At 43.9% G+C, this 26,856-nt stretch overlaps 1 protein-coding gene across 2 annotated transcripts in view; it reads right to left on the reverse strand.

Annotated features, from left to right (window-relative positions):
• The window catches only part of LOC141095335 (period circadian protein homolog 2-like), a 112,559-nt gene that overhangs the window by 64,698 nt on the left and 21,005 nt on the right, over positions 1-26,856 (reverse strand). For both annotated transcript variants that reach the window (XM_073581307.1, XM_073581308.1), the window contains exons 3-7: positions 14,825-14,917; positions 14,556-14,710; positions 9,236-9,357; positions 8,383-8,584; positions 2,149-2,200 (exon numbers count right to left, since the gene is read on the reverse strand). In XM_073581307.1, coding sequence (XP_073437408.1) covers positions 2,149-2,200; positions 8,383-8,584; positions 9,236-9,357; positions 14,556-14,710; positions 14,825-14,917 — 624 coding nt within the window. The remainder of the gene's footprint in view (positions 1-2,148; positions 2,201-8,382; positions 8,585-9,235; positions 9,358-14,555; positions 14,711-14,824; positions 14,918-26,856) is intronic.

Raw genomic sequence — 26,856 nt, forward strand, 5'->3', positions numbered from 1 at the left:
TAAGGAGTCTCCTTTGGTTCGTCCATTAAGAATATGAAGTCCTAAACTTCTAAATATGTTCAGGAGCTTTTTACCACTTTTGTTGACTGTACTGTCATAGCTGTTTCTCTCTGTGACTTCTGAGTCTTGGCCGTCATTCTCTGCTCCAAATATGTAGATGTTCCCATCCGTGGTCAGGAAGTCGTTTTCTCTCCCTGTTCTTGCATTGAGGTCTCCAAAAATTAGAACTTTGCCCAGGCCCTGATAGTGGGCGGCTTCTCTTTGTAAGATCTCAAAGCAGTCTGGATTGAAGCAGGGTGACTCTGGTGGTGGTATATAGGTGGCGCAGAGGTGGACATCAGACTGAGAGGTGAGGATGGAGCTGCTGATCCTGATCCATATGTGGCTGCCTCCTCTCTTCACCGGTTTGATGTACTGGTGGAGCTCCTCTTTATACCACATCAGTATTCCTCCTGAGCTCCGGCCGTTTGATGTTTTTATTTTTCAGGGCAGGGACAGAGATTTCCCTGTATCCGATGGGCACCAGAGATTCGTTTCGGCTCTGGTCCATGTTTCCAGGAGGATCTGAATGTCTATATTTCTCAGTCTTTGTATAAAGTCAGGGTCATTTGTTTTACATCCAAAGGCCGAGGTGTTGAGACCTTGAATATTCCAGCTGCTCATTGTAAGTGAAGTCATTTTTCTATATATCTTGGGTGTATATACCTTGTAATGAGTATGGCTGTGTAGGACACACCGGATCTCTGACTGATTTTGGTGGGCATTTGCCAAGCAGAGCATGTGTGAGGGCCAGATACTGGTGCTGGACGAGACTCTCTCACAGACTCTTATTTCATCCCAAAGATGTTGGATGGGGTTGAGGTCCGGGTTATGCTGGGAGAGAATTTAACTGGTCTGCACAAACTCCGACAACCATACCTTTATGGACCTTGCTTTGTGCACTGGGGAGTAAAAAACGGGCTTCCCTAAACTTTTCCCACAATTTTGGAAGTTACAATTGTCTAAAATGACTTGTTTTACTAAAAGAATTATGATTTTGACTTAACTGAAGGCAAGGAGCATGGTGCACCACATAACAACCCCATAGCATTACCTCTCCTCCACTCTTCTGGCATTCACCATACCCAGACTTGTCTACCAACGAGCCAGATTCACGAATCACTTCTCTCTCCACAGAACACGCAGAGTCTAATGGCGGTGTACATCACATCACTTCATCCCACACTTGCACTGTGCTTGGTGATGTAAGGCTTGCATACAGCAGCTTAGCCATGGAAACCCATCCCATGAAGCTCTTCAGTACTTTTTATTACTGATGTTAAGGCCGGGGAAGATCTGCCACTCTGAAGTTAATGAGTCAGCAGAACTCTGGTGACTTTTATGCACTATACGCCTCTGCACTCCGTGCCCTCGCGCTGTAATTATACGTGTTCTTCCACTTCATGACAGTGTTGTGGTTCCTAAACACTTCCACTTTTTAATAATACCACTCACAATTGTGGAATATTTAGGATGGAAGAAATTTAATGAACGGACCGACGCTGGTAACATCCTATGACTGTCCCACGCTGGGGGTCCGTGCACTTTTTAGAATGTGCCCTTCTTTCACATGTTAGTGAGGGCAGACTGCACGGCGCGGGACTGGATGTCATACACATGGGGCACTGGGACTGAATGGAAAACCTAAATTTTTGACTTGAGAGGGGAGTCCTAATACTTTTGTCCACAGTGCATGCATACATGGATTTAGTAAGACAGAAAAATGACCTTAACAAGCAAAGAACAACAACTCACTGAAATGTCCCGATTATGGCATGAAGGGTTTGGTGGACATGTAAAACGTGTCCATGGTGCAGCTGCTAAGAAGCTATCATGTACCTTAATGCAATAAGGAAGAAGAAAAATATTTACTTTTTTATTTGGCAACTAACCAGATGCGACTGCATTAACTTGGAACTGCGATCCCATTCACTAACATCTTGGTGCAATGTCTGGCTGCTTAATGTCTGTCGTCAGCAAAGTCGCCTTAGCTTACACAGCCACCATTAGTGATTGATTGTTAATGGCCACAAGGTTTCTTTTATTTCGAAGGAAAAAATAATCTTTAGGACAATGGCTGCTTATTGGAGCTCCATGTTTAAAGCTTACCTGATACGGCAGTAAAAGGACTTTTTTTCCAAACCATCCAGACATCCTGAATCTGAGAAAAGAAGGGAACAGTCAGAGTTTAGAGCAGCAATGATTTCTGCAGAGGCCAACCATGTGAAAAAGAATAGTTATAGACTGAGAATGTGATTATGCATTTCTCATTATCATGCCTCAACGGCTCAGATCCGCGTCCAGCGCCTTCTCCTTCCAAGTTGCGTGATGCAGAGTTTTTGGAAGTGCAGTGATAAATCTAAACCACTGTTCCCTGCGCTGTAAAATAAGAAAGGCTCAGACTTACTATTACATGCCCTTGCCACTGCAGCGGCCATATTGGACAAAAAAGGAGCAGAACACCAATCTGAATGAAGCAGGAGGCAGAGGACACCATGCACATGAGGAGTGTATAGTCACTGTTCAGCCCCAAGGTGAAGGGTAGCTTTAACATGCCTACTAAGTGATGCAACTTGCAAGTACCGTATATACTCTTGTTTAAGCCGAGATTTTCAGCCCATTTTTTTGGGCTGCAAGTCCCCCTCTCGGCTTATACGCGAGTCATACACCGGGGGTGGGCGGGGGAGGGGGAGCGGGGGTGTCAGAGACCATACTCACCCACTCCTGGCACTTCTCTGCAGCCCCTGCTTCTCCCTCGGTCGTCTGCTTCCTGTGTTCAGCGGTCAGGTGGTACCACTCATTAAACTCATGAATATGCGCATATTTATGAGTTTAATGAGCGGTACCACGTGACCGCTGAAGGAAGCAGACGACCGATGGAGAAGCAGGGGCTGCAGAGAAGACCGTTCGCCAGGAGGGGGTGAGTATGACGGGGCAGAGCAATATTCACCTCTCCCATCACCGTGCACCGCTGTGTCTCCGGGTCCTCCTGCTGTGACATTCAGGTCAGAGGGCGCGATGACGTATTCAGTGTGCGCCCTCTGCTAAACGTCACTGCAGAGACCCGGGAGACAGTGGTGGACGGCGATGGAACAGGGACCGGTAAATATCGCCGGTGCCGGGGGCTCAGGACACGGCACCTGGCCCCCAGAGATGGAGAGGCGCGTATGTCATTTTTTTGCAGCAGCAGCAACAAATAAGGGATATTTATGGAGCATCTTATGGGGCAGCATTAACTCTTGTGCAGTAGCATATGGGGGGTAACAACCCTGCTGGCATCACTGCATGGCCTCCCATCTCCCGCACACCAACTTACTTTCTGCTTCAAGCCATGTTGTGAATTCTGTCTGTTGCCAGCTCTGTGCCTCTGCTCTCCATGTTTCCTGACTGTGTGTATACGGGGGCGGTGCCTGAACTCTCTGGTTCTTATGCAGTCAGGGTGCACCTGTGTAATATGTCCCTTACTAATCACCTAGAGGCCTTGACTATTTAGTTTCGCCACACCCACTGACCTTTGCCTGAGCAATGTCTAATCTCAGTTAGTATCTTGCTGCTGAGGAAGCCAGGCCCTGTTCTGTGTATTTCCTCCTTCTCTGGAGGAGTACTTCTTGTCTTGCCTCGTACCTTGTCTGCCTGCGAGGAGGCTGAATATCCTGGCCCTTGAGTCTTGGTTCCAGTACCCTGTCTGTACTCTGTCCTACCTTAATCTCCCTTTCTCCTTGTCCGTGGCTTCCTTCCCTGCTGTGTCTTTCCTTGTGTCCTCCCTGTCTGTTCATCTGCACCATTGCAGCTCTGCCTGCTCGGCTCCCTAGCCGCTCTGCCTGCACGGCTCCCTAGCCGCTCTGCCTACTCCTCACTCCTGCGGCTCTGCCTACTCCCCACTCCTGCGGCTCCGCCTACCTGCACCTCCTGTGTGAACAGGTCCAAACCTGTTCTCTCATATACCACTCCTGCTTGCCCAGGGTCTCCAAGCCGTGCCCGCTTGCCCAGGGTCTCCAAGCCGTGCCCGCTTGCCCAGGGTCTCCAAGCCGTGCCCGCTTGCCCAGGGTCTCCAAGCCGTGCCCGCTTGCCCAGGGTCTCCAAGCCGTGCCCGCTTGCCCAGGGTCTCCAAGCCGTGCCCGCTTGCCCAGGGTCTCCAAGCCGTGCCCGCTTGCCCAGGGTCTCCAAGCCGTGCCCGCTTGCCCAGGGTCTCCAAGCCGTGCCCGCTTGCCCAGGGTCTCCAAGCCGTGCCCGCTTGCCCAGGGTCTCCAAGCCGTGCCCGCTTGCCCAGGGTCTCCAAGCCGTGCCCGCTTGCCCAGGGTCTCCAAGCCATGCCTGCTTGCCCAGGGTCTCCAAGCCGTGCCCGCTTGCCCAGGGTCTCAGCCTGCCTGTTAGTCACACCTGTCCAAGTGACTTGTCCCCGAGTGGGATCAGCAGCCACAGCCAGACACCACCCTGGAGTGGCACCCGACAGCTACCTGCCGCACAAGCCTGACCTCACCATCAGAGGCTCCAGTGAAGACCGAGGTAGCTGTCGTAGTCACGCCCCTTCCAGGGTAGCCTGGTTTGTGGCACAGTGGGGCCACAACCCCCCGACTCACGCCATTCAGCCAAGGCGTGAGCGTGACAGGGGGTATTTATGGAGCATCTTATGGGGCAGCATTAACCCTTGCGCAGCAGCATATGGGGGGTATTTATGGAGCATCTTATGGGGCAGCATTAACCCCTGTGCAGCAGCATATGGGGGGGTTTATCTTTGGAGCATCTTCTTAGACCACCATTAACCCTAGGAATATCAATAAGTTTTCCCAGTTTTTTTGTGGCAAAATTAGGGGGGGGGGGGTCGGCTTATACACGAGTATATACGGGTATTTCGGAAGCAAGTTCAATATTAACGTCAGTAGACTCCGTTCGGCTCAGTTTTTTCAACAGACGACACAAGGGCAAACATACCATTAGTACAACTTGCACAACGGACCAAGGGGTAACGAGGCCCATAAAGCAGGTGGCATGGTGCATAATGATGAGCTATTGGCCCATATACAGCTCTTGCACTGGGGCTTTCTCCTGTCTATGTCCGCTAGTGAGATGACGGTATATATAGAAAGCGTTTCTGGTGTATGTGCTCATGAAGGCACAGTGACCTTTACACATTTCACTATAGCTACACACAAGCATGTTAGTTCTGCCAAAGTGCAGTCAGCTAAACAAACAGCAAATTATCCTCTAATCCAGGCTCCATCAAGCAACAGACCACTCGTTTTCCATTACACAGATTATTAGAGGAGAGGCTTTTTGTGCTGAGAAGTGTTGAATGCTCCAGACACAAAGACCCAAAACCAACAGGACATGAGCACATGCTCACTAACAGAAACCTAGAAGCACTATGATATACAGTGAGAGATTATAATATAGTATAATTATATAAATCTATGGATAACACCTTGGCGACATGCAGGGTACATATCAGGATAGGAGGGACAAAGCATAAAACAAATGAGACAATTACTACATGACACAGGTTTTTTGAACATTGACATAAAGAAACTAGGACGTCCCAATGGGTTTTGCTGACTGGGGCAATATAATACCAATAGTCTCACCTTAGACACATGATATGCAATAAATGTCTAGTAGATTTGGGTCCAACCTCTGCAAGTGTGGGCCCTCAGCCCCAAGAGATGCCTGGTGTCATGGTGAAGAGTGAGGTGCGTTTGGCTGTATTCTGAACTGCTACTGAAGAAAATGAAGCACTCCTCACATGTGCATCAGCCTTGCCATTCAATGCACCATTAGTAAGGACAAGGGGTCACTCTCAAGATAGGTGTGGATCCGAGAGGTGGGACCTATAGGTCAATAGTTATTTAAGGCATATATTGTGCATATGCACCTCTGATGAAGCTGCAATAAACAGCGAAACAGGTAGGGCATTTTGTGAAAGTCCTGATAAGACTACACGCTAAAATCCCATTGAAGGGCAAAATCCCCCAAGTATTATATATATACACACACACACACACACATATATATACTAGATGGTGGGCCGATTCTATCGCATCGGGTATTCTAGAGTCTCTGTTAAAATAAAAAATAGTGATATACTCACCTCCTGACGGCCCCCGGACTCTTTCTCTCCTCTCACCACGCTCCCGACATCTTCCGGTCCCAGTAATGCTTAGCGCGAAAAACCGCTGATGACGTCGCGCTTTCGTGAGAGTGACGTCATCTCCGGCTCTTCTCGCTAAGCATTACTGGGACCGGAAGATGCCGGGAGCGTGGTGAGAGGAGGGACAGAGTCCGGGGGTCGTCAGAAGGTGAGTATATAACTATTATTTTTTTTTATCTTAACAGAGACTCTAGAATACCCGATGCGATAGAATCGGGCCATCATCTAGGGTATTATACTCCTGTTACACCCGGAGCTGCTGTCACCTAATGTATTGTACTCCAGTTACACCCAGAGCTGCTGTCACTGTTCTGCTTTTACCTAATGTATTGTACTCCAGTTACAGTCAGAGCTGCAATCACTGTTCTGCTGTTACCTAATGTATTGTACTCCAGTTACACCCAGAGCTGCTGTCACTGTTCTGCTGTTATGTAATATATTGTACTCCAGTTAATCCCAGAGCTGCAGTCACTGTTCTACTTTTACCTAATGTATTGTAGTCCAGTTACACCAAGAGCTGCAGTCACTGTTCTGCTCTTACCTAATGTAATATACTCCTGTTACAGCCAGAGCTACAGTCACTGTTTAGATCTTACCTAATGTATTGTACCAGTTACACCCAGAGCTGCATTCACTTTTCTACTGTCACCTAATGTATTGTACGCAAGTTACACCCAGAGCTGCAGTCACTGTTTTGCTGTCACCTAATGTATTGTTCGCAAGTTACACCCAGAGCTGCAGTCACTGTTTTGCTGTCCCCTAATGTATTGTACGCAAGTTATACCCAGAGCTGCAGTCACTGTTCTGCTGTTACCTAATGTATTGTACTCCAGAATATGTACAAGACTGTGCCTGTGTAATGAGCAACGCAGCAGTGATGCCTTTAACGGCTGTAATGTGCTTGTACAATAAGCAATGCGGCCGTGTTGCCACGACGACTAAGCAACCGTCGCTGATTGGTCGCGGCCTAACTGTCGCGACCAATAAGCGAGGTGGGATTTCCATTACAGACAGACAGACAGAATTAGACAATTATATAGCAGATATACATATATACACAGATATATATATATATATATATATATATATATATATATATATATATATATATATATATACACACACACACACACACACACACACATAATCCCTTTTTTTACATCATGCAGTGACTAGACATAATTCACTGTATTGTGCACTACTGGTGATGATTTATTAGTGCACTGAAAGCTTAATTGTTTTTGCCTGGGAACCTCTATCACACACATGACAAGCACAGGTGGTAAGCACCACCCTACTCACTGTGGTCTCCTCTCTGCTCTCGCCAGTATTGGGCTGTCTCATTGAGCTGTCTCTTGCATTTCCAACACGGCTGGATCCTCCTGCTCCTGTTAGCTCTCCTGTTTTCTGACTGGTTAGTCTACTCCGATATCTCCACTCCTGACCTTGGCTTTGTATACTGAACCTGTGCAGCCTGCCCTGACCTTGGATTGCCTGACCACATCTTTTATCCACCTATACCTTGTACCCGTGTCTCTGACCCTCCGGTCATCTGCTGCAGACCCTGGGTACTGCTCTGGAGTGGTACCTGGTGACTACCTATGGCCAAGCCTAGCCTCACCATCAGAGGCTCTAGGGAAGTCCCGGTAGTCACTTAAGTTAAACCCCCTCCAGGGTAAGCCGAGTCTGTGGCGCAGTGGGTCCAAACCCACCGGCGTTACACTCTTATTACCCTCCTCATTCATTTGTATTAGGGAACTATTATAGGAATGCGCTAATGATTGGCAACATTATACGTGTGGTCTAACATTTTGTTTCTAGCTTTTACGCCTGTTTATCTTTTTGTTTTGATTTTTTTCCCCTTTAAGAATAATTTGCGATTGAAAAAAAAAAAAAAAAAAAACACATCAGGATTCTGTTTTAGCACATTTATAGGAAGAGATTTTTCCATGATGCAAATTTTTCCAAAGGAAAAGGACATTGCATCAGTGTTATTTTCTGACTTTTTTTTTGGAATTTTACTTCACCACCAAAGATTAGGAAACGTTTGACACATGAAAGATAAGTGTTTCTACTGCAGATAGCACCAATTATTAGCACTTTAGACAAAAAAATGACATATCAAGATGATAAAAAAAGTGTCCGCTCACATCAATGGTTACCCCCTCAACTGCACGAGGTGTGCAGTCATATCTTACCAGGTCCATTGCACATATTCCATGATGGCAGCCTGTAGGGAGTAGTCGAGCTGTAAAATATGCCGACATCTTGCGGTGCCAGGAGCTCCACAAAGCGAACATGGGAGAACAGCTCGGCACTGCAGCGCAGCACAATCGAGGCCTGCTCCGAGCTGTAAAGTATCCGCCCATTTACTAAGGAAACGGCCATAGCAAATACATCCTGTGTGCAAAGCGAGGCAGAACATTAAGAGTAGTCCAGGGACGGGAACAGCCGAAACAAACAAGACGGCAAAAGCGCAGAACATTTCAACTTTCACCTTGGCTGATTACACGCTGCAGTCATAACCAAGTTACATAGAGACGTTAAAGAGATATAGCATTTAACTCTTGAACTCATTCATTTCCACATCCTCACACAACATTGTTTGGTTTTAATAAAGCAGAATTTTTCAAGTCCATTTTTAATCAACGCACATGACTTTTCTATGAGTGCACAAATATTATAAAGGTATAACCAAAAAAATATTTTCCTTGCAGAAATCAGATTTACTGGAAGCTGGAAATATACGGTACTGCCATCACTCCTGGCACCAGTCATCACGGGGGGATAGGCATCACTGTCAGCCGTTACTGTACTTTGTGTCCGTTCCACAATCACACTCACAGTTCTTACCTCCCGTCACGCTCAGCACACGCTGGATCTGATGTCCATCAAGGAACAAAGGCTAAAAAGCTTGATTTCCAGCTCACAGCTAATGGATTTTCACAAGTACAAGTTCTAACACCCCATGGCGATGGTCACATAGTGGAAATCTCCAATGACATGTTCCCTTTAAATATAAACAAATGTACGCGCCAACGCTTTTCTCACCATGTTCTTCTTTGTGAACTCCGCGGTAATGTTAGCGATGTCCTGAATAGTGTAGCATGACAGATCCTGGCCGTACGGGTACTCCTCATTAACCATCAGCAGCTGGTAGTATTCCTCAATAGCTGCAGAATACAAGTGAACAGTTTAGCTCAATCACTGCAGATATCCAGCCCAGTCCATCACTTGCCATTGATGTAAGTCACAATTCCTCAAAATGGCTTGTGTGTTTCCTGACTGGTGCAAAATCAAAATTGCTAGTTTTGGGTTTTTTTTGCAACTTTTCAGCACCAAAAGTCGCAAATCCTTTAAAAAATTGCAGAGATGCGCCAAATTCAGAACTCTTCCAGAGGGCAAAAAAAATAAAGAAATGCAACATTGGGTAAAAGCTGCATTTCATGTTTTCATTTTCCTGTATGAACTGCGTAAAACATCTGGATAAACATAGTAATTGAAGAAAAATATTTAAAAAAAAATATATTAACGAAAGGAAAACTTAAAAAGGAACAACAACTTGAAAAGTGGCAAGAAAACCTTATAGAAAAGGCGGCGCAAAAAAAAAAAGGAGCAAATTACTCTAGAAAAGTTGAGAAACAGCAATGATGAATTTGGGCCATTGTGCACGCGGACAATATTATTTTTACAGATGAGCAGCACAGATAATCATTAGTCAAGTGCTACCCTCTGGTTGAGTACAGTCTAGTTTGTGACAGTATGGCTCTCCTGTCCGGAGCGGAGACATCCTGAACTACGGTAGTGTGCATGGCACCAGACACTAGCGCAAAAACCAGGGGAAGAGTCTTGAGGAGATCATTTGCATATTCCCAGTGCCTTCTGGGATAAGTGAAGAGTCTCCGCGAGCTCAACGATCACTGGGTTTTGGCCGTTGCAGCTGAAAAGAGGAAATCGGAAAACCAGGGGAAGAGTCTTGAGGAGATCATTTGCATATTCCCAGTGCCTTCTGGGATAAGTGAAGAGTCTCCGCGAGCTCAACGATCACTGGGTTTTGGCCGTTGCAGCTGAAAAGAGGAAATCGGAAAACCAGGGGAAGAGTCTTGAGGAGATCATTTGCATATTCCCAGTGCCTTCTGGGATAAGTGAAGAGTCTCCGCGAGCTCAACGATCACTGGGTTTTGGCCGTTGCAGCTGAAAAGAGGAAATCGGAAAAACCGCGCTCCTATCGGCGCGCGAATTTGGGCTCATCTTTCATCGTTTTTAAGAAATCTCAAGATGGAAGAGGCCAGGAGCCATTTGGTGAGCTGCATTTCTTGCTACATGTTCACAGACTTACCAGTGGAAAAGCCAAACTTCACATGCCACAAATGCAAGCTTGTGTCCCTGTTGGAGGAAAAGTTGCAAAATCTCGAAGAGAGGTTAGCTACGTTGAAGATCATTAAGGAAGGTGAAGAGTTCTTGGACAGAGCAGAATTATCTCTTCATGTTACAGAAAGAGAAGAAATTCGAAGTGCACCTGAAGAAACAGAGGAATGGAGACATGTGACCCAGAGAAGCAGGAGGATCAGGAGGCAGTCAGCACCCATACTGCTCAGAAACCAGTACCAGGCTCTCACGCAGGAAAACAATGAAGAAATACATCAGGATAAGACTTTGCCAACAAGCAGCAACCTTGTACGCCTTCAGAGTCCTCCTGGATGGAGAAAGAAAAATGTTGTGAAGAAGAAACGGAGAGTGGTGGTCATGGGGGATTCCCTGCTGAGAGGAACTGAGGCCGCTATCTGCAGACCGGATATAACTTCAAGAGAAATGTGCTGTCTTCCAGGTGCAAAAATTAAAGGTGTCTGACAGGATATCAGGACTCTTCAGACCTACAGATGACTACCCATTCCTGCTACTACATGTGGGGACAAATGACACTGCAAGAAACGACCTGGAAACCATCTGCAGAGACTTTGAAGACTTAGGCAAGAAAGTGAAAGAACTGGGAGCGCAGGTGGTCTTCTCTTCCATCCTCCCAGTGGATGGCCATGGAACAAGGAGGTGGAATAAGATTCTGCAGGTGAACAACTGGCTACGTCGATGGTGCCGTCAGCAACGATTTGGATTTCTGGATCACGGAGTGAACTACTTATACGATGGACTACTTGCTAGAGATGGGGTGCACCTTACGAAGACTGGTAAGCATGTATTTGGAAGTCGCCTTGCTACACTTGTAAGGAGAGCTTTAAACTAGAACAACATGGGAAGGGAAGCAAAAGACCAGAAAAAGCCATACACCTGACAAATGCTATTGAGAACTCTGCTATTAGAAGTGGAAAGGAAGAACAAAGACGAAAGAATCTAATTAATAAAAATATTGGAGAAAGAGAAACCAATCACAAACTAAAATGTTTCTATACTAATGCACAAAGCATGGGCAACAAACAAGGAGAATTGGAACTACTAACACAGGAAAATAAATATGATGTCATTGGAATCACTGAAACTTGGTGGGACAATACACATGATTGGAATACAAGACTAGAAGGATACAACTTATTTGCAAGAAACAGACTTGATAAACGAGGAGGGGGTGTCGCATTGTATGTTAGAAACGCGTATATCTGCACAGAGATTGAAGCTTCAGAGACTGGGAGTTCTGTGGAAACTGTTTGGGTAAGAATACAAGGACAGAACAATGGAAAGGACACCATTGTAGGCATTTACTACAGGCCGCCTGTGCAAGCTGAAGCTATGGATGAACTCTTTATGCATCAAATGGCCAAGTTCTCCAAAAAATATGACATAGTTGTCATGGGAGATTTCAACTATCCAGACATTTGTTGGGAATCTCTCTCAGGCAAAACTAACAGGTCAAGGAAATTCTTATCCTCTCTTGCTGACAACTTTATCTTCCAAAAGGTAAGGGAGAAAACAAGGGGAACTGCTACCTTGGATCTAATCCTTATAAACAGGGAGGAAATGGTTGAGGAGGTAAAAGTGGCTGGGACCCTAGGAGGTAGCGACCATGCTATTTTAGAATTTTGGATAACTAGAGGCGGAAGACCTGTGAAGACTCAGACGTCAAGGTTAGATTTCAGAAAGGCAGATTTTAAGGGATTCAGAAAGATAATTGGAGGGATCCAATGGCTGGATATCCTTAAAGACAAAAATGTCCAGGAAGGATGGGAAATCTTGAAAAATGAAATTCTCAAAGCACAGTTGTTAACAATTCCGAAAAGAGGGAAGAATAGGAAGCAGTTAAGGAAACCAGGATGGATGAACACAGAACTTAAGCACATGCTAAAAAGGAAGAAAAAAAATGTTTATAAAATGGAAAGAGGGAGGCATATCTAAAGAAGAATATAATGCTGTCTGCAGAACCTGCAGGGCACAAATCAGATTATCTAAAGCTGAAAATGAATTGAGGCTTGCAAGAGATGTCAAAAGCAATAATAAAGGATTTTGGGGATATGTCAAAAGTAAAAGAAAAGTCAAAGATGCTATAGGATTTTTACAGGATGAAAATGATGAAATGGTAAGACAGGATGTTGAGAAGGCTGAACTTTTAAATTCCTATTTTGCATCTGTTTTCTCTCAGAAAGGAAATGTAACATCAACTGTTATTCACTGTCCTATTAAGGGAATAGAAGAATCCAGGATATCTATAAACAGAAAGATAGTGAGAAAACACTTAGCTAGCCTAAATGAATTCAAGTCTCCAGGTCCAGATGAATTACACCCCAGAGTACTGAAGGAGATAGCAGAAGAAATTTTTGAACCCCTCTCTATAATCTTTGAAAATTCTTGGAGAACAGGAGAAGTGCCAGAAGACTGGAGAAGAGCAAATGTTGTTCCTATCTTCAAAAAGGGGAAGAAGGTGGACCCAGGTAACTATAGGCCGGTGAGTCTGACTTCTATACCAGGAAAGATCTTTGAACAAATTATTAAACAACATGTATGTCAATACCTGGATAAGAATGAAGTGATTAAACAGAGTCAGCATGGGTTTGTAACTAATAAGTCATGTCAGACTAACTTAATTTCCTTCTATGACGGTATCACTGATTGGTTGGATCAAGGAAATGCTGTAGATATAGTATATCTTGACTTCAGCAAAGCATTTGACAAAGTCTCTCATACAATCCTTATTGAAAAAATGATTAAGTATGGAATGGACAAGGCAACTGTTAGGTGGATTCATAACTGGCTTAGTGATCGGACCCAAAGAGTGGTCGTAAATGGCTGCACATCCAGTTGGAAGAATGTCTCATGTGGGGTACCACAGGGCTCTGTCCTGGGCCCTGTATTGTTCAACATCTTTATCAACGATTTAGATGAAGGAATTGAGGGTAAACTGATTAAATTTGCTGATGACACAAAGCTAGGAGGGATAGCTAATACTAGAGAAGAGAGAGAGAGGATTCAAAAAGATTTAAATAAACTGGAGAAGTGGGCAGCAACTAACAGAATGGTTTTTAACAGGGAGAAATGCAAAGTACTACATCTGGGCAATAAAAATGGAAAAAGCATATATAGAATGGGAGGAATAGGGCTAAGTGACAGCACATGTGAAAAAGACTTGGGTATACTAATAGATCACAGACTGAATATGAGTCAACAGTGTGATGCAGCAGCAAAAAAGGCAAATGCAATTCTAGGATGTATTAACAGAAGCATACAGTCTAGATCACGTGAAGTCATTATTTCCCTCTACTCCTCTTTGGTCAGACCTCATCTGGAATATTGTGTCCAGTTTTGGGCACCACATTTTAAAAAAGACATCAACAAACTGGAGCAAGTTCAGAAAAGAGCGACCAGAATGGTGACCGGTCTGCAAACCCTGTCTTATGAGGAAAGGTTGCAGGATTTGGGAATGTTTAGTTTGCAAAAGAGAAGACTGAGAGGAGACTTAATAGCTGTCTACAAATATCTAAAGGGCTGTCACATTGTAGAAGGATCAACTTTATTCTCATTTGCACAAGGAAAGACTAGAAGCAATGGGATGAAACTGAATGGGAGGAGACACAGATTAGATATTAGAAAAAACTTTTTGACAGTTAGAGTGATCAATGAGTGGAACAGGCTGCCACGAGAAGTGGTGAGTTCTCCTTCAATGGAAGTCTTCAAACAGAGGCTGGACAGACATCTGACTGGGATGATTTAGCGAATCCTGCTTTGAGCAGGGGGTTGGACCAGATGGCCCAGGAGGTCCCTTCCAACTCTACGATTCTATGATTCTATGATTCTATACTACTCTAATGGCTGTGCCAAAGACTTGTCGAATAGTCAGACATGGGACTTCTAGGTGGCCACCTAAAATAGGAGACAATATTTAGATGGCATTGGATCATACATATGCACAGGGTCATACCGAGCGCATTACCTTTCACCTGCTGGATGCAGTGCAGAGCGTAGTGTAATGAGGCCATTGTGCTGGATTTGCCCCTCGATCGCCTTTCTGGCGGCAGATAAGAGCGCAGTTCCTTGAGCATCTTCATGAGTTCCTTCTGAGTCTTGGCTTTTGCCGGCTGCTCACTACTACAAAAAAGAAAAAAAAAATGCAGGCCTCAGTTTACACATTAGAAGACCATGACTTGGGAGCAGAAGATGGAATGAAAGTTTTATGGAAAGCCATCACTGATGGCGAATTACCTATAGCCGCTAGTAGAGGGGTTGTGTTCAGAGTCCGCCATCATTAATGGAAATGTACTGGAGCTACAAGGAGGAGGCTGGCAGTTTGAATGGCTGGAAAAGAAAAAAGAAAAAAAATTTTTGTTTTTGAACAGAATCTGAAATGCCAAGTTATGAGGGTTTACAGGAAAAACAAAACAAAACACACTAATGAGCTTCTCCACCCTTTAGGATCCACTCCTGGATTTTCATGAAAAGTTGCACTATATAGCCTTGTGTTAAAAAGAAAAAAGAAGTTCCATAGACATATCTAAAATATCCACACAGCTTACGGATATACTTGAATGACGATGGGTGCCCAAATCTCCAGAAATCAGGAAAGATCACTAGTTCTGGCAATTTTGCTTACAGTTTGGGGTTTAACGCAGGTGACAGCTGTCCTATGAGGAACGGTAAAGCATCTGGGAATGTTTAGCTTGCAAAAAAGAAGGCTAAGAGGAGACTTAATAGTGTCTACAAATATCTAAAGGGCTGTCACAGTGTAGAGGGATCATCCTTATTCTCATTTGCACATGGAAACACAAAAAGCAATGGAATGAAAGTGAAAGGGAGAAGATACAGGTTAGATATTAGAAAAAAACTTTTCAACAGTGAGGGTGATCAATGAGTGGAACAGGCTTCTACAAGAGGCGGTGAGTTCTCCTTCAATGGAAGTCTTCCAACAGAGGCTGGACAGACATCTGTCTGAGATGGTTTAGTGAATCCTGCATTGAGCAGAGGGTTGGACACGATGACCCTGGAGGTCCCTTCCAACGCTAAACATTCTATGATTCTACGTGTCGCTCTGGATGCTGATGGGGAGTAAATTTGTTCTGGTCCAGTGGCCACGGACTTCTGACTTAACCTACATTGCGAATCTTAATGCCTAGCTCCAATTTATATGCATCAGTCATGGCAGAAAAGATGCCCTAATCTCCAGACAATAACTGCGGTCTCAGTTCTATCATCTCAACGTAAAGATTGGATTTAAAACATTGAAAAAAAAACTCAGCCAGCCCCCATTTTCTGTGATGGCTGGTAGTGCTATGGAAATAGCCAGTGATGCGCAGATAGAGGACTGGTTTATGTCCCACCACAGGAACCTCTCAAGGTGAAAGTGGAGCTGTGAATACTCCGGATCAGTGCCGATATCTGGAAGATCAGGGCACCCTTCTTATTTCAAGTCTATTAGTACAGATTTTTATTTTAACATTCTATCTTAACCCCATCCTCCATGTCCATATGACACTGAGCACTTGCACTCAACTTTGGTCGACCATGGCGAGGCCTGTTCTGAGTGGAATCTGTCTTATTACACCACTGTATGGTCTTGCCCACCATGATGCAGCTCAGTGTCAGGGTGTTCACAATCTTCTTATAGCCCAAACCATATTTGTATAGAGTAACAATTCTTTTTTCCCAGATCCTCAGAGTTGTTTGCCATGAGGAGCCATGCTGAACCACAAGTGAAAAGTGTGAGCGTTAACACCACATTTACCGCTCCTCCTTCCCATTCACACCGGAGACCTTGTAAGGCTGTGTGCACACGTTGTGGATTCTCCCGCGGATTTTTCCGCACAAAAACTGCAGCTCTTGACAGAAAACGCAGGTGCATTTTTGCCGTGGTTTTTCAGTGCGGTTTTGGCTGCGGATTTTTATGCATTTTTGTAAGCTAGATAAAGATATGTTATTTAACAAAAAAAAAAAAAATGATTTGTGATGTCATTTCTGTCCAACCTCCTCTTTTACATTTGTCCAACCCACACTCCATTACACACACAGATAGACAGTAGATAGATCTTTCCATGGACATATAGCCATATATATTTAAAAAAAAAAAAAAAAAAATGGTGTGGGCTCCCGCACAGTTTTCTGCGCCAGAGGGGGAAAGCCGACAACCAGGGGCCAATATTTGTAGTCTGGGAGGGGGGCAATATCCATGGCCCCTTCCTAGGCTATGAATATCATAGGGTGACCCCTACTTTAGGATAAAAGTCAAGCCAGAATCCCAGTATACTCACTTCTACTGCCAGTGGTTTAGACATTAATGGCTGTGTGTTGAGGTCACACCAAATTTACACTGTTATACAACCTGCACACTGACTACTTTACACTGTATCAAAGAGTCATATCTTCAGTGTTGAACCATGAAAAGATATAAAATATTTTCAGTATGTATATAATATATATTATAATTATCAAAAATCAGTAATTAGTTTCTAAAGTCAAACAGATTTGTATACCTCTATAGTGGCCATCCCCTTCCGCCATGCCCATGTGCGCGCGGACTCCGTAAAGTTACATTGACTTCGACATTAAATCATGTGGAAACCACGTTAACTTTGGATTAGCGGCTATTTTTAGGCACATGACCTGTTTAACAAGAGGTGAAGATCTTTAAGATTTCCAAAAAGTAAAAAGAGGTCAGGCATGTCCAGCACACTAACGCATTCACCGGTATAAAGCGATAAACCCTGTACTGCAGTGAGAAGCCATCACAATCCCACCGTAATAGGATCAACAAGGACCACTTGGCAATATCTCCGCTGCACAGGACCAGTAATGGAGGCAGATTCTGACATCTTTCAGGCAAAAAAATCTGTCGAAACAGAAATTTAATAAAGTGTAATGATATGTATGGTTCAATATAGTGTTTAGGTCCAGAGTCCTCCGTATGCAGCATGGCAGCAGGTTGTTAGACCATGCCGGGAGATGAAATTTCATAAAAAAAATAAATAAATAAATAATAATAATAATAATAATAATAATAATGAGGTGACACATGATGCAGATCATTTCCATAATACATACAGAACTTAAAAATTAAATCTGATGGATCCGTTTATTTTCTTTTTTTTTTTTTTTAATAGGGTACATGTAAGAAAGAGAGCCAGTGGTACACCAACAGTTAAAATCTTTAAGACAATAATCAAATAAGCAAATCGTAACAAAGACGATAAAATCCCTCTTGCTCAATAAATCACCAAGAAAGATTAAAGTCTTTAATATACAGTACATGGCACAAAAAAACAAACATATACAAGTGCTTCTCACTAAATTAGAATATCAAAAAGTTTATTTCAGTTCTTCACTACAAAAAGTGAAACTCATTATATAGTGTTATTACAGAGTGATGTATTTCACAAGTTTATTTCTGTTAATGTTGATGATTATGGCTTATAGCCAATGAAAACCCAAAAGTCATTATCTCAGTAAATTAGAATAATTAACAAAAACCACCTCCAAAGGCCTCCTAAGGTCCCTTAGTCTGTTTCAGTAGGATCCACAATCATGGGGAAGACTGCTGACTTGACAAATGTCCAGAAGGCAGTCACTGACACACTCCACAAGGAGGGTAAGCCACAAAAGGTCATTGCTAAAGAAGCGGGCTGCTCACAGAGTGCTGCATCCAAGCATATTAATGAAAAGTTGAGTGGAAGGAAAAAGTCTGGTAGAAAAAAAAAAAAAGGTGCACAAGCAACATCCGCAGCCTTGAAAGGATTGCTAAGAAAAGACCCATTGGGGGGGATTTACAAGGAGAGGACTGCTGCTGGAGTCATTGCTTCAAGAGCCACCACACACACAGACGTATCCAGGAAATGGGCTACAAGTGTCGCATTCCTCGTGTCAGGCCACTCATGACCAATAGACAATGCCAGAAGCGTCTTACCTGGGCCAAGGAGAAAAAGAACTGGACTGTTGCTCAGTGGCCCAAGGTGTTGTTTTCAGATTAAAGTAAATTTTAGATTTTAACTGGAAATCAAGGTCCCAGAGTCTGGAGGAAGAGTGGAGAGGTCACAATCCAAGCTGCTTGAGGTCTAGTGTGAAGTTTCCAAAATCAGTGATGGTTTGGGGAGCCATGTCTTCTGCTGGTGAAGGTTCACTGTTTTATCAAGACCAAAGTCAGCGCAGCCATCTACCAGGAAATTTTGGAGCACTTCATGCTTCCCTCTGCCGACAAGCTTTTTGGAGATGGAAATTTTATTCTCCAGCAGGACTCGGCCCCTGTCCACACTGACAATAGTACCAATACCTGGTTTACAAACAGTATCACTGTGCTTGATTGGCCAGAAAACTCGCCTGACCTTAACCCCATAAAGAATCAATGGTATATTATCAAGAGGAAGATAATAGAGACCAGACCCAACAATGCAGACGAGCTGAAGGCTGCTATCAAAGCAACCTGGGCTTCCATAACACCTCAGCAGTGCCACAGGCTGATCGCCTCCATGCCACTCCTCACTAATGCAGTAACTTACGCAAAAGGAGACCCGACCAAGTATTGAGTGCATTTACTGAACATACAGTGGGTACAGAAATAATTCAGACACCTTTAAATTTTTCACTCTTTGTTTCGTTGCATCCGTTTGGTAAATTCAAAAAAGTTCATTTTTTTCTCATTAATGTACACTCTGCAGCACCCCATCTTGACTGAAAAAAAAACAATGTAGAAATTTTGGCAAATTTGTTAAAAAGACAAACTGAAATTTCACATGGTCATAAGTATTCAGATCCTTTGCTCAGACACTCATATTTAAGTCACATGCTGTCCATTTCCTTGAGATCCTCCTTGAGATGGTTCTACTCCTTCATTGGACTCCAGCTGTGTTTAATTAAACTGATAGGACTTGATTTGTAAAGGAATACACCTATCTATATAAGGCTAGTTTCATATTTGCGCTTTTGAGCGCAGCGACTGCCTGCGCACGGCCGCCGCTAAGCCCCGCCCCCTGCCGCGCCTCCGCCTACCGGTGCATGACGCTGCATGCGTCCTGCATCCCCTCTCTTTATCACTGGGCACGCAGGCCGTGCGCAGTATGCGTTTGGCGGCGCATGCGTCCTTTTCACGGTGCGCCGACCAGCGCCAAACGCAACCTGCTGCAGTTTGGTTGCGCTCGGCGCACCATGAAAAGGACGCATGCGCCGCCAAGCGCATACTGCGCATGGCCTGCACCCCCAGTGATAAAGATAGGGGACGCAGGACGCATGCAGCGTCATGCGCCGGTAGGCGGAGCTACCGGCGGAGGCGCGGCAGGGGCGGGGCTTAGTGGCGGCCGTGCGCAGGCAGTCGCTGCTCTCAAAAGCGCAAATGTGAAACTAGCCTAAGACCTCACAGCTCACAGTGCATGTCAGACCAAATGAGAATCATGAGGTCAAGAGAACTGGCCAAGGAGCTCAGAGACAGAATTATAGCAAGGCACAGAACTGACCAAAGTTACAAAAGAATTTCTGCAGTACTCAAGGTTCCTAAGAGCACATTGGCCTCCATAATCCTTAAATGGAAGAAGTTTGGAACCACCAGAAGTCTTCCTAGACATTGGCCATCCAGCCAAACTAAGCAATCGTGGGAGAAGAGGTAAAGAAGAACCCAAATATCACTGTGGCTGAGCTCCACAGATGCAGTAGGGAGATGGGAGAAAGTTCCACAAAGTCAACTATCACTGCAGCCCTCCACCAAAAAAAAAAAAAAAAAAAAAAAAGAACTCCCAGACTATGAGAAATAAGATTCTCTGGTCTGATGAGACAAAGAGAGCTTTTTGGTGATAATTCAAAGCAATATGTTTGGAGAAAAACAGGCACTGCTCATTACCTGCCCAATACAATTCCAACAGTGAAACATGGTGGTGGCAGCATCATGCTATGGGGGGGTGTTATTCAGCTGCAGGGACAGGACGACTGGTTGCAATTGAAGGAAACATGCATGCAACCAAGTACAGAGATATCCTGGATGAAAACCTCTTCCAGCGTGCTCTGGACCTCAGACTTAGCCGAAGGTTCACCTTCCAACAAGACAATGACCCTAAGCACACAGCTAAAATAACAAAAGGAGTGGCTTCAGAACAACTCTGTGACCATTCTTGACTGGCCCAGCCAGAGCCCTCACCTAAACCCAATTGAGCATCTCCAGAGAGACCTGAAAATGGCTGTCCACCAACGTTCACCATCCAACCTGACGGAACTGGAGAGGATCTGCAAGGAGGAATGGCAGAGGTTCCCCAAATCCAGGTGTGAAATAATTGTTGCATCATTCCCAAGAAGACTCATGGCTGTAGTAGCTCAAAAGGGTGCTTCTACTCAATACTGAGCAAAGGGTCTGAATACATTATTTTTTAATAAATTTGCAAAAATTTCTACATTTATGTTTTTTTTTTTCAGTCAAGATGGGGTGCAGAGTGTACATTAACGAGAACAAAAATGAACTTTTTTGAAGTTACCATATGGCTGCAATGAAAAAAAGAGTGAAAAATGTAAAGGAGCCTGAATACGTTCCGTACCCACTGTATATTTCATTAGGCAAACATTTCGGATTTTTACATTTTTCAATCTGGTGTTATAAAGTATTCTAATGTACTGAGATAATGACTTGGTTTTTCATTGGCTGTAAGCCATTATCATCAACATTAACAGAAATAAAGATGTGAAATAGATCACTCTGTCTGTAATGACTATATAATACACGAGTTTCACGTTTTGTATTGAAAAACTGAAAAATTAGTTTTGATGATATTCTAAATTTGTGAGAAGCACTTGTATATCAGGTGCCAGTGTTTGCCGTTTTATTCCCGTTAGCTGAGTAATCTCTCCGTTTCCTTTCTAACTCCAGCAATACAGCCGGTTCATTTAGTGCCGATTTTTGTGATCTTTACAAGGAGACGTGGACCTCAGGATCATCTTTAGGCTGCTCCAAATTATTATCGGTACCCGTCGAATTACGTCCCCTTGATATAGACCATAAAATTTATCACTTAATAAAAAGTCCCATATCTCTGAAGCCATATGACTGATTAAAAAAAAATAATAATAAGGAAAAAAAAAAAAGGAATCAAAAATTGGGGAAGCAGCATAAATAAATTACAGTAAGAGCAAATAATTCCCACTGGCCTGGTGACATCCTCTTTAAATTAAGCTGTAAAACATATGGACAGTACACAATGGGGGGGGGGGGGTCTCATGCTCAGGGAACCCCTCAATTTATGTGGATGGACGTGCTATTTTGTCAGACAAAAGTCATATTTGCATTACAAGAACAACCACTCAGACTACCATGTAATACTACAGGGAAAGAAAGCCTGTCTTGGGGGGATAACAGAAGCGGAATCCAGGAAAATCTGCTGATCGCCCGGTCAGTTTCATTTTGAAAGTTTTTGCCCAGTTAGAACCACTGTAAAAAGGCGATAAATTCTGTGCACATCACTAGCTAACTACCGGGGGAAAGGGAGCAGAGGAGCCCACCCGGAGCCATGGCCACTTCTATCATGAGGTGCAAGAGAGAGGGCAGGCTCTGCACAATGGCTAGCACCCTGTACTGGGCAGGCTTTCTGACCTGATGAACTTCTTCAAGGCAGGCTGTGATTTGCTTCAGTCTGTCCACGCTCTGGCTCAGGCACACTGGGTCTTAGTGACCACCTTGGATTTCATCTACACTTCCCGGTCCTGTCTGCAAACTTCATCGATAAGGGTGGATGGAATTTATTAGATAAATGTAAGCATATCATGGTCACTGTGGGGTGAATGTGGGAGGGTGGGGATGTTGTGAGAGCTGATGTGGGAGGGGGAAACAGGGCACTGGGGGTCTCATACTGCTAATTGTTATGAGATTATATGCACTCCATCACATGTAATATAGCTGGTTTCTGGGGAGGCTGAAGATGGGGGTAGGTTTTTTATTTTATTCCTGCGGTCTGGGTTTTATTATAAGCCCCGACTATTCGTTCAACAAGTCCCAATACGGTAACCATGGCACAAACTGCATTGTATTTAGTAATTTCATGATAAGTAATTATTATAAATAAATGTAATTTCCTCCCGGTAGCGGGGCTCTCAGTGCGGGTGCAGCACGGTGTCAGAACACGATTAACCTGCACATTAGCCTAATATCTGCAGGTTACCAGTGTTACTTTACATGACTGCTTCCTTCTAAGCTCTGCAGTAGTGCAGGGAGAAATGATCTCCCCGCACTGCCGCTATCCATTTTGTAGACCACAGGTCGCTTTAAGCCTGAAGTCTACAGAACAGCAAGATGATGAAATGGCCGAGGCGCCAGCACAGAGCGTCAGAGTCCCAGCGTGGTGACGTCATTGCGCCGCGCTGGGACTCTAGCGTCCCGTTAATGCACCAGTATGATGACTTCAGCGCATTGGTATGCCTGGGCCTTGCTGATGGACTTGGCAGGATCCAGGATTAGGCCAGTATATGAGGTTTTATATTTTAATTAAAACTTGTGGTGCGACTGTGAAGGCATCATAAAAGTATAATTGACCCTAGTACAGTGTAGGGGAGGGGCTCATACACTGTAGGGGGCCCTCATAGTGTGGGGTCCACTATACAGCTTGGGAGTTAATGGCCATTATATAATGTTGGATCTACTGTGGGGGCCATCGTGAATGTGTGGGGGCCATTATTCAAAGTGAGAGCCAATATACAGTGTGGGGACTACTGTAGGGGCCATTATACGGTGTGGTATATAATATGAGGGCCATTATACAGTTTAGGGCCATCATACATTGTGGCGATTACTGTTCGGGGGAGTCTCAAAGTGTGGGGACTACTGTGACAGCTATTCTGAAATATGAAGGCCAACAACATGAGGGGGGCTACTGTTTCATTATACTGTGTTTTCAGGGAGCAGTGGGGACATCATACTGTGTATAGGGGAACTGTGAGCCCACCATACTATGTAAAATGGAGCTGTAGGGGCATTAAACTGTGTATAGGGGAGCTGTGGCCCATAATGCTGTGTATAGGGGATATGTTGGATCATCATACTGTGTATAGGGCAAGGCTGCCACTAGGAATTTCAGGGCCCCATACTGGCAAGATTTTCGTGCCCCCTTGGGACTCCGCCCAGGCTCCACCTTAACAATTTGAATATTCCACAGTAACACTATCCACTCTTGGAAATTTTTAAGCCGCCACCACGACAAGGTAGACTCTTTTGCCCGGGCCCTACTCTACTCTATCCTATTAAGCATTTCTTAAAATATCAAATATTCTTTTTAGCTATATTTTTATTTTTTATTTTCTTTAAGGGAATGAGTCAAATATATTTTTTAGAATGACCATTAATACCACATACAAGGGACAAAAACAGTCACACCGTGACCAGACCACATATTACCACCACATAGTGACTGAAAACTACAACACTGATCATTAATAAAAAAAAACAAACACAGAATACTAATGCCAATAAACTGGAGCTCTGTATTTATTGTTGGTGTACAGGTAATACAGGAATCACCGGTGACATACACAGGAGCTCTGTATATAGTGTCATTGTACAGGTAATATAGAGATCACGGTGACATTATGCACAGGATCTCTGAATATATTGTCATTGTACAGGTAATATAGAGTTCACCAGTAACATTATACACAGGAGCTCTGTATATAGTGTCAGTATACAGGTAATATAGGGATCACTGGTGACTAGAGTTGAGCGATACCGTCCGATACTTCAAAGTATCGGATCGGAATGGATCGGCCGATCTTTAAAAAAAGTATCGGTATCGCCGATTCCGATACCGGAAGTCCCATTCAAGTCTATGGGACTTCCGGTATCGGAATAAGAAAAACCCTGTTTTTGCCTTGTACAGCCTCTCTGGGGTCTGTACGGGCCTTTCGGGGGCTGTGCCGGCCTGCCAGGGGGTCTGTGCAGGCTCCGGTGGTCTGTGCCGGCCTGCCGGGGGGCTGTGCCGGCCTGCCGGTGGTCTGTGCAGGCTCCGGTGGGCTGTGCCGGCCTGCCGGGGGGCTGTGCCGGCTCCGGGGGGGGCTGTGCCGGCCTGCCGGGGGGCTGTGCCGGCTCCGGGGGGGGCTGTGCCGGCCTGCCGGGGGGCTGTGCAGGCTTCGGGGGTCTGTGCAGGCATCGTCCGATGGGACTACAAGTCCCATCGGGCGATGCCTGCTACCATGACAGTGATTGACACATTAGCCAACGATGGGACAGTAGTAGTCCCATCATCCGGCTAATGTGTTGAATGTAAAAAAAAAAAAAAAAAAAAAAAAAAATTACATGCTACATACATACAACATGCATACTACATACATGCTACATTCATACTACATACATGCTACATTCATACTACATAAATACTACATGCAACATACATACTACATATATACTACATACATACTACATGCTACATACATACTGCATGCTACATACATACCACATATATACTACATACATACTACATGCATGCTGCATACATACCACATACATACTACATGCATACTACATGCATGCTACATACATAACACATATATACTACATGCATGCTACATACATACTACATGCTACATATATACTACATACATACTACATACATACATACTACATGCATGCTACATACATACTACATGCTACATACATACCACATACATACCACATACATACCACATATATACTACATGCATGCTACATACATACTACATGCTACATACATACCACATACATACTACATGCATGCTACATGCTACATACCACATACATACTACATGCTACATACTACATATATACTACATGCATGCTACATACATACTACATGCTACATACATACTACATATATACTACATGCATGCTACATACATACTACATACATACTACATGCATGCTACATACATACTGCATGCTACATACATACCACATATATACTACATACATACAATACATTCATACAATACATACATAGACATACAGTACATATAACATAGAGTAACATACTTACCAATACTTGTCACATTGTTCCCCGAAGCCATTGTCTTTTCCGGAATAAATATTAACATAACAAACCACAAAAATACTCACCCACGATCTGAAGCAGTCCACGAGTGTGTCCCACGACGATCTTGGGTAGAGAACTGCAGCATCACATGATGCTGCCGTTCTCTACGGGCTGCAGGAATCCAATGACGGAAGGTAGGTATCCTTCCGCACTGTATTCCTCCGCCACTTAAAAAAAAAAAAAGTCCCTAGTCTCACTTTATGTCATTGCTGTGTGGGAATTTCCCACGCAGCAATGGCATAAAGTGAGACTAGGGACTTTTTTTTTTTAAGTGGCGGAGGAATACAGTGCGGAAGGATACCTACCTTCCGTCATTGGATTCCTGCAGCCCGTAGAGAACGGCAGCATCATCTGATGCTGCAGTTCTCTACCCAAGATCGTCGTGGGACACACTCGTGGACTGCTTCGGATCGTGGGTGAGTATTTTTGTGGTTTGTTATGTTAATATTTATTCCGGAAAAGACAATGGCTTCGGGGAACAATGTGACAAGTATTGGTAAGTATGTTACTCTATGTTATATGTACTGTATGTCTATGTATGTATTGTATGTATGTAGTATATATGTGGTATGTATGTAGCATGTAGTATGTATGTAGTATGTATGTAGCATGCATGTAGCATGCAGTATGTATGTAGCATGCATGTAGTATATATGTAGTATGTATGTGGTATGTATGTAGCATGTAGTATGTATGTAGCATGCATGTAGTATGTATGTAGTATGTATGTAGCATGCATGTAGTATATATGTAGTATGTATGTAGCATGTAGTATGTAGCATGCATGTAGTATGTATGTATGTAGCATGCATGTAGTATGTATGTAGTATGCATGTAGCATGCATGTAGCATGCATGTAGTATGTATGTAGTATGTATGTAGTATGTATGTAGCATGCAGTATGTATGTAGCATGTATGTAGTATGTATGTAGTATATATGTAGTATGTATGTAGCATGTAGCATGCATGTAGTATGTATGTAGCATGCATGTAGTATGTATGTAGCATGCATGTAGTATGTATGTAGTATGTAGCATGCATGTAGCATGCATGTAGTATGTATGTAGTATGTATGTAGTATGTATGTAGCATGCAGTATGTATGTAGCATGTATGTAGTATATATGTAGTATGTATGTAGCATGTAGTATGTATGTAGCATGTATGTAGCATGTATGTAGTATGTATGTAGTATATATGTAGTATATATGTAGCATCTAGTATGTATGT

This window comes from Dendrobates tinctorius, unplaced genomic scaffold, assembly GCF_039654945.1.
Source record: "Dendrobates tinctorius isolate UK_male_01 unplaced genomic scaffold, ASM3965494v1 ptg000069l, whole genome shotgun sequence".
NCBI classification, from domain to species: Eukaryota; Metazoa; Chordata; class Amphibia; order Anura; family Dendrobatidae; genus Dendrobates; species Dendrobates tinctorius.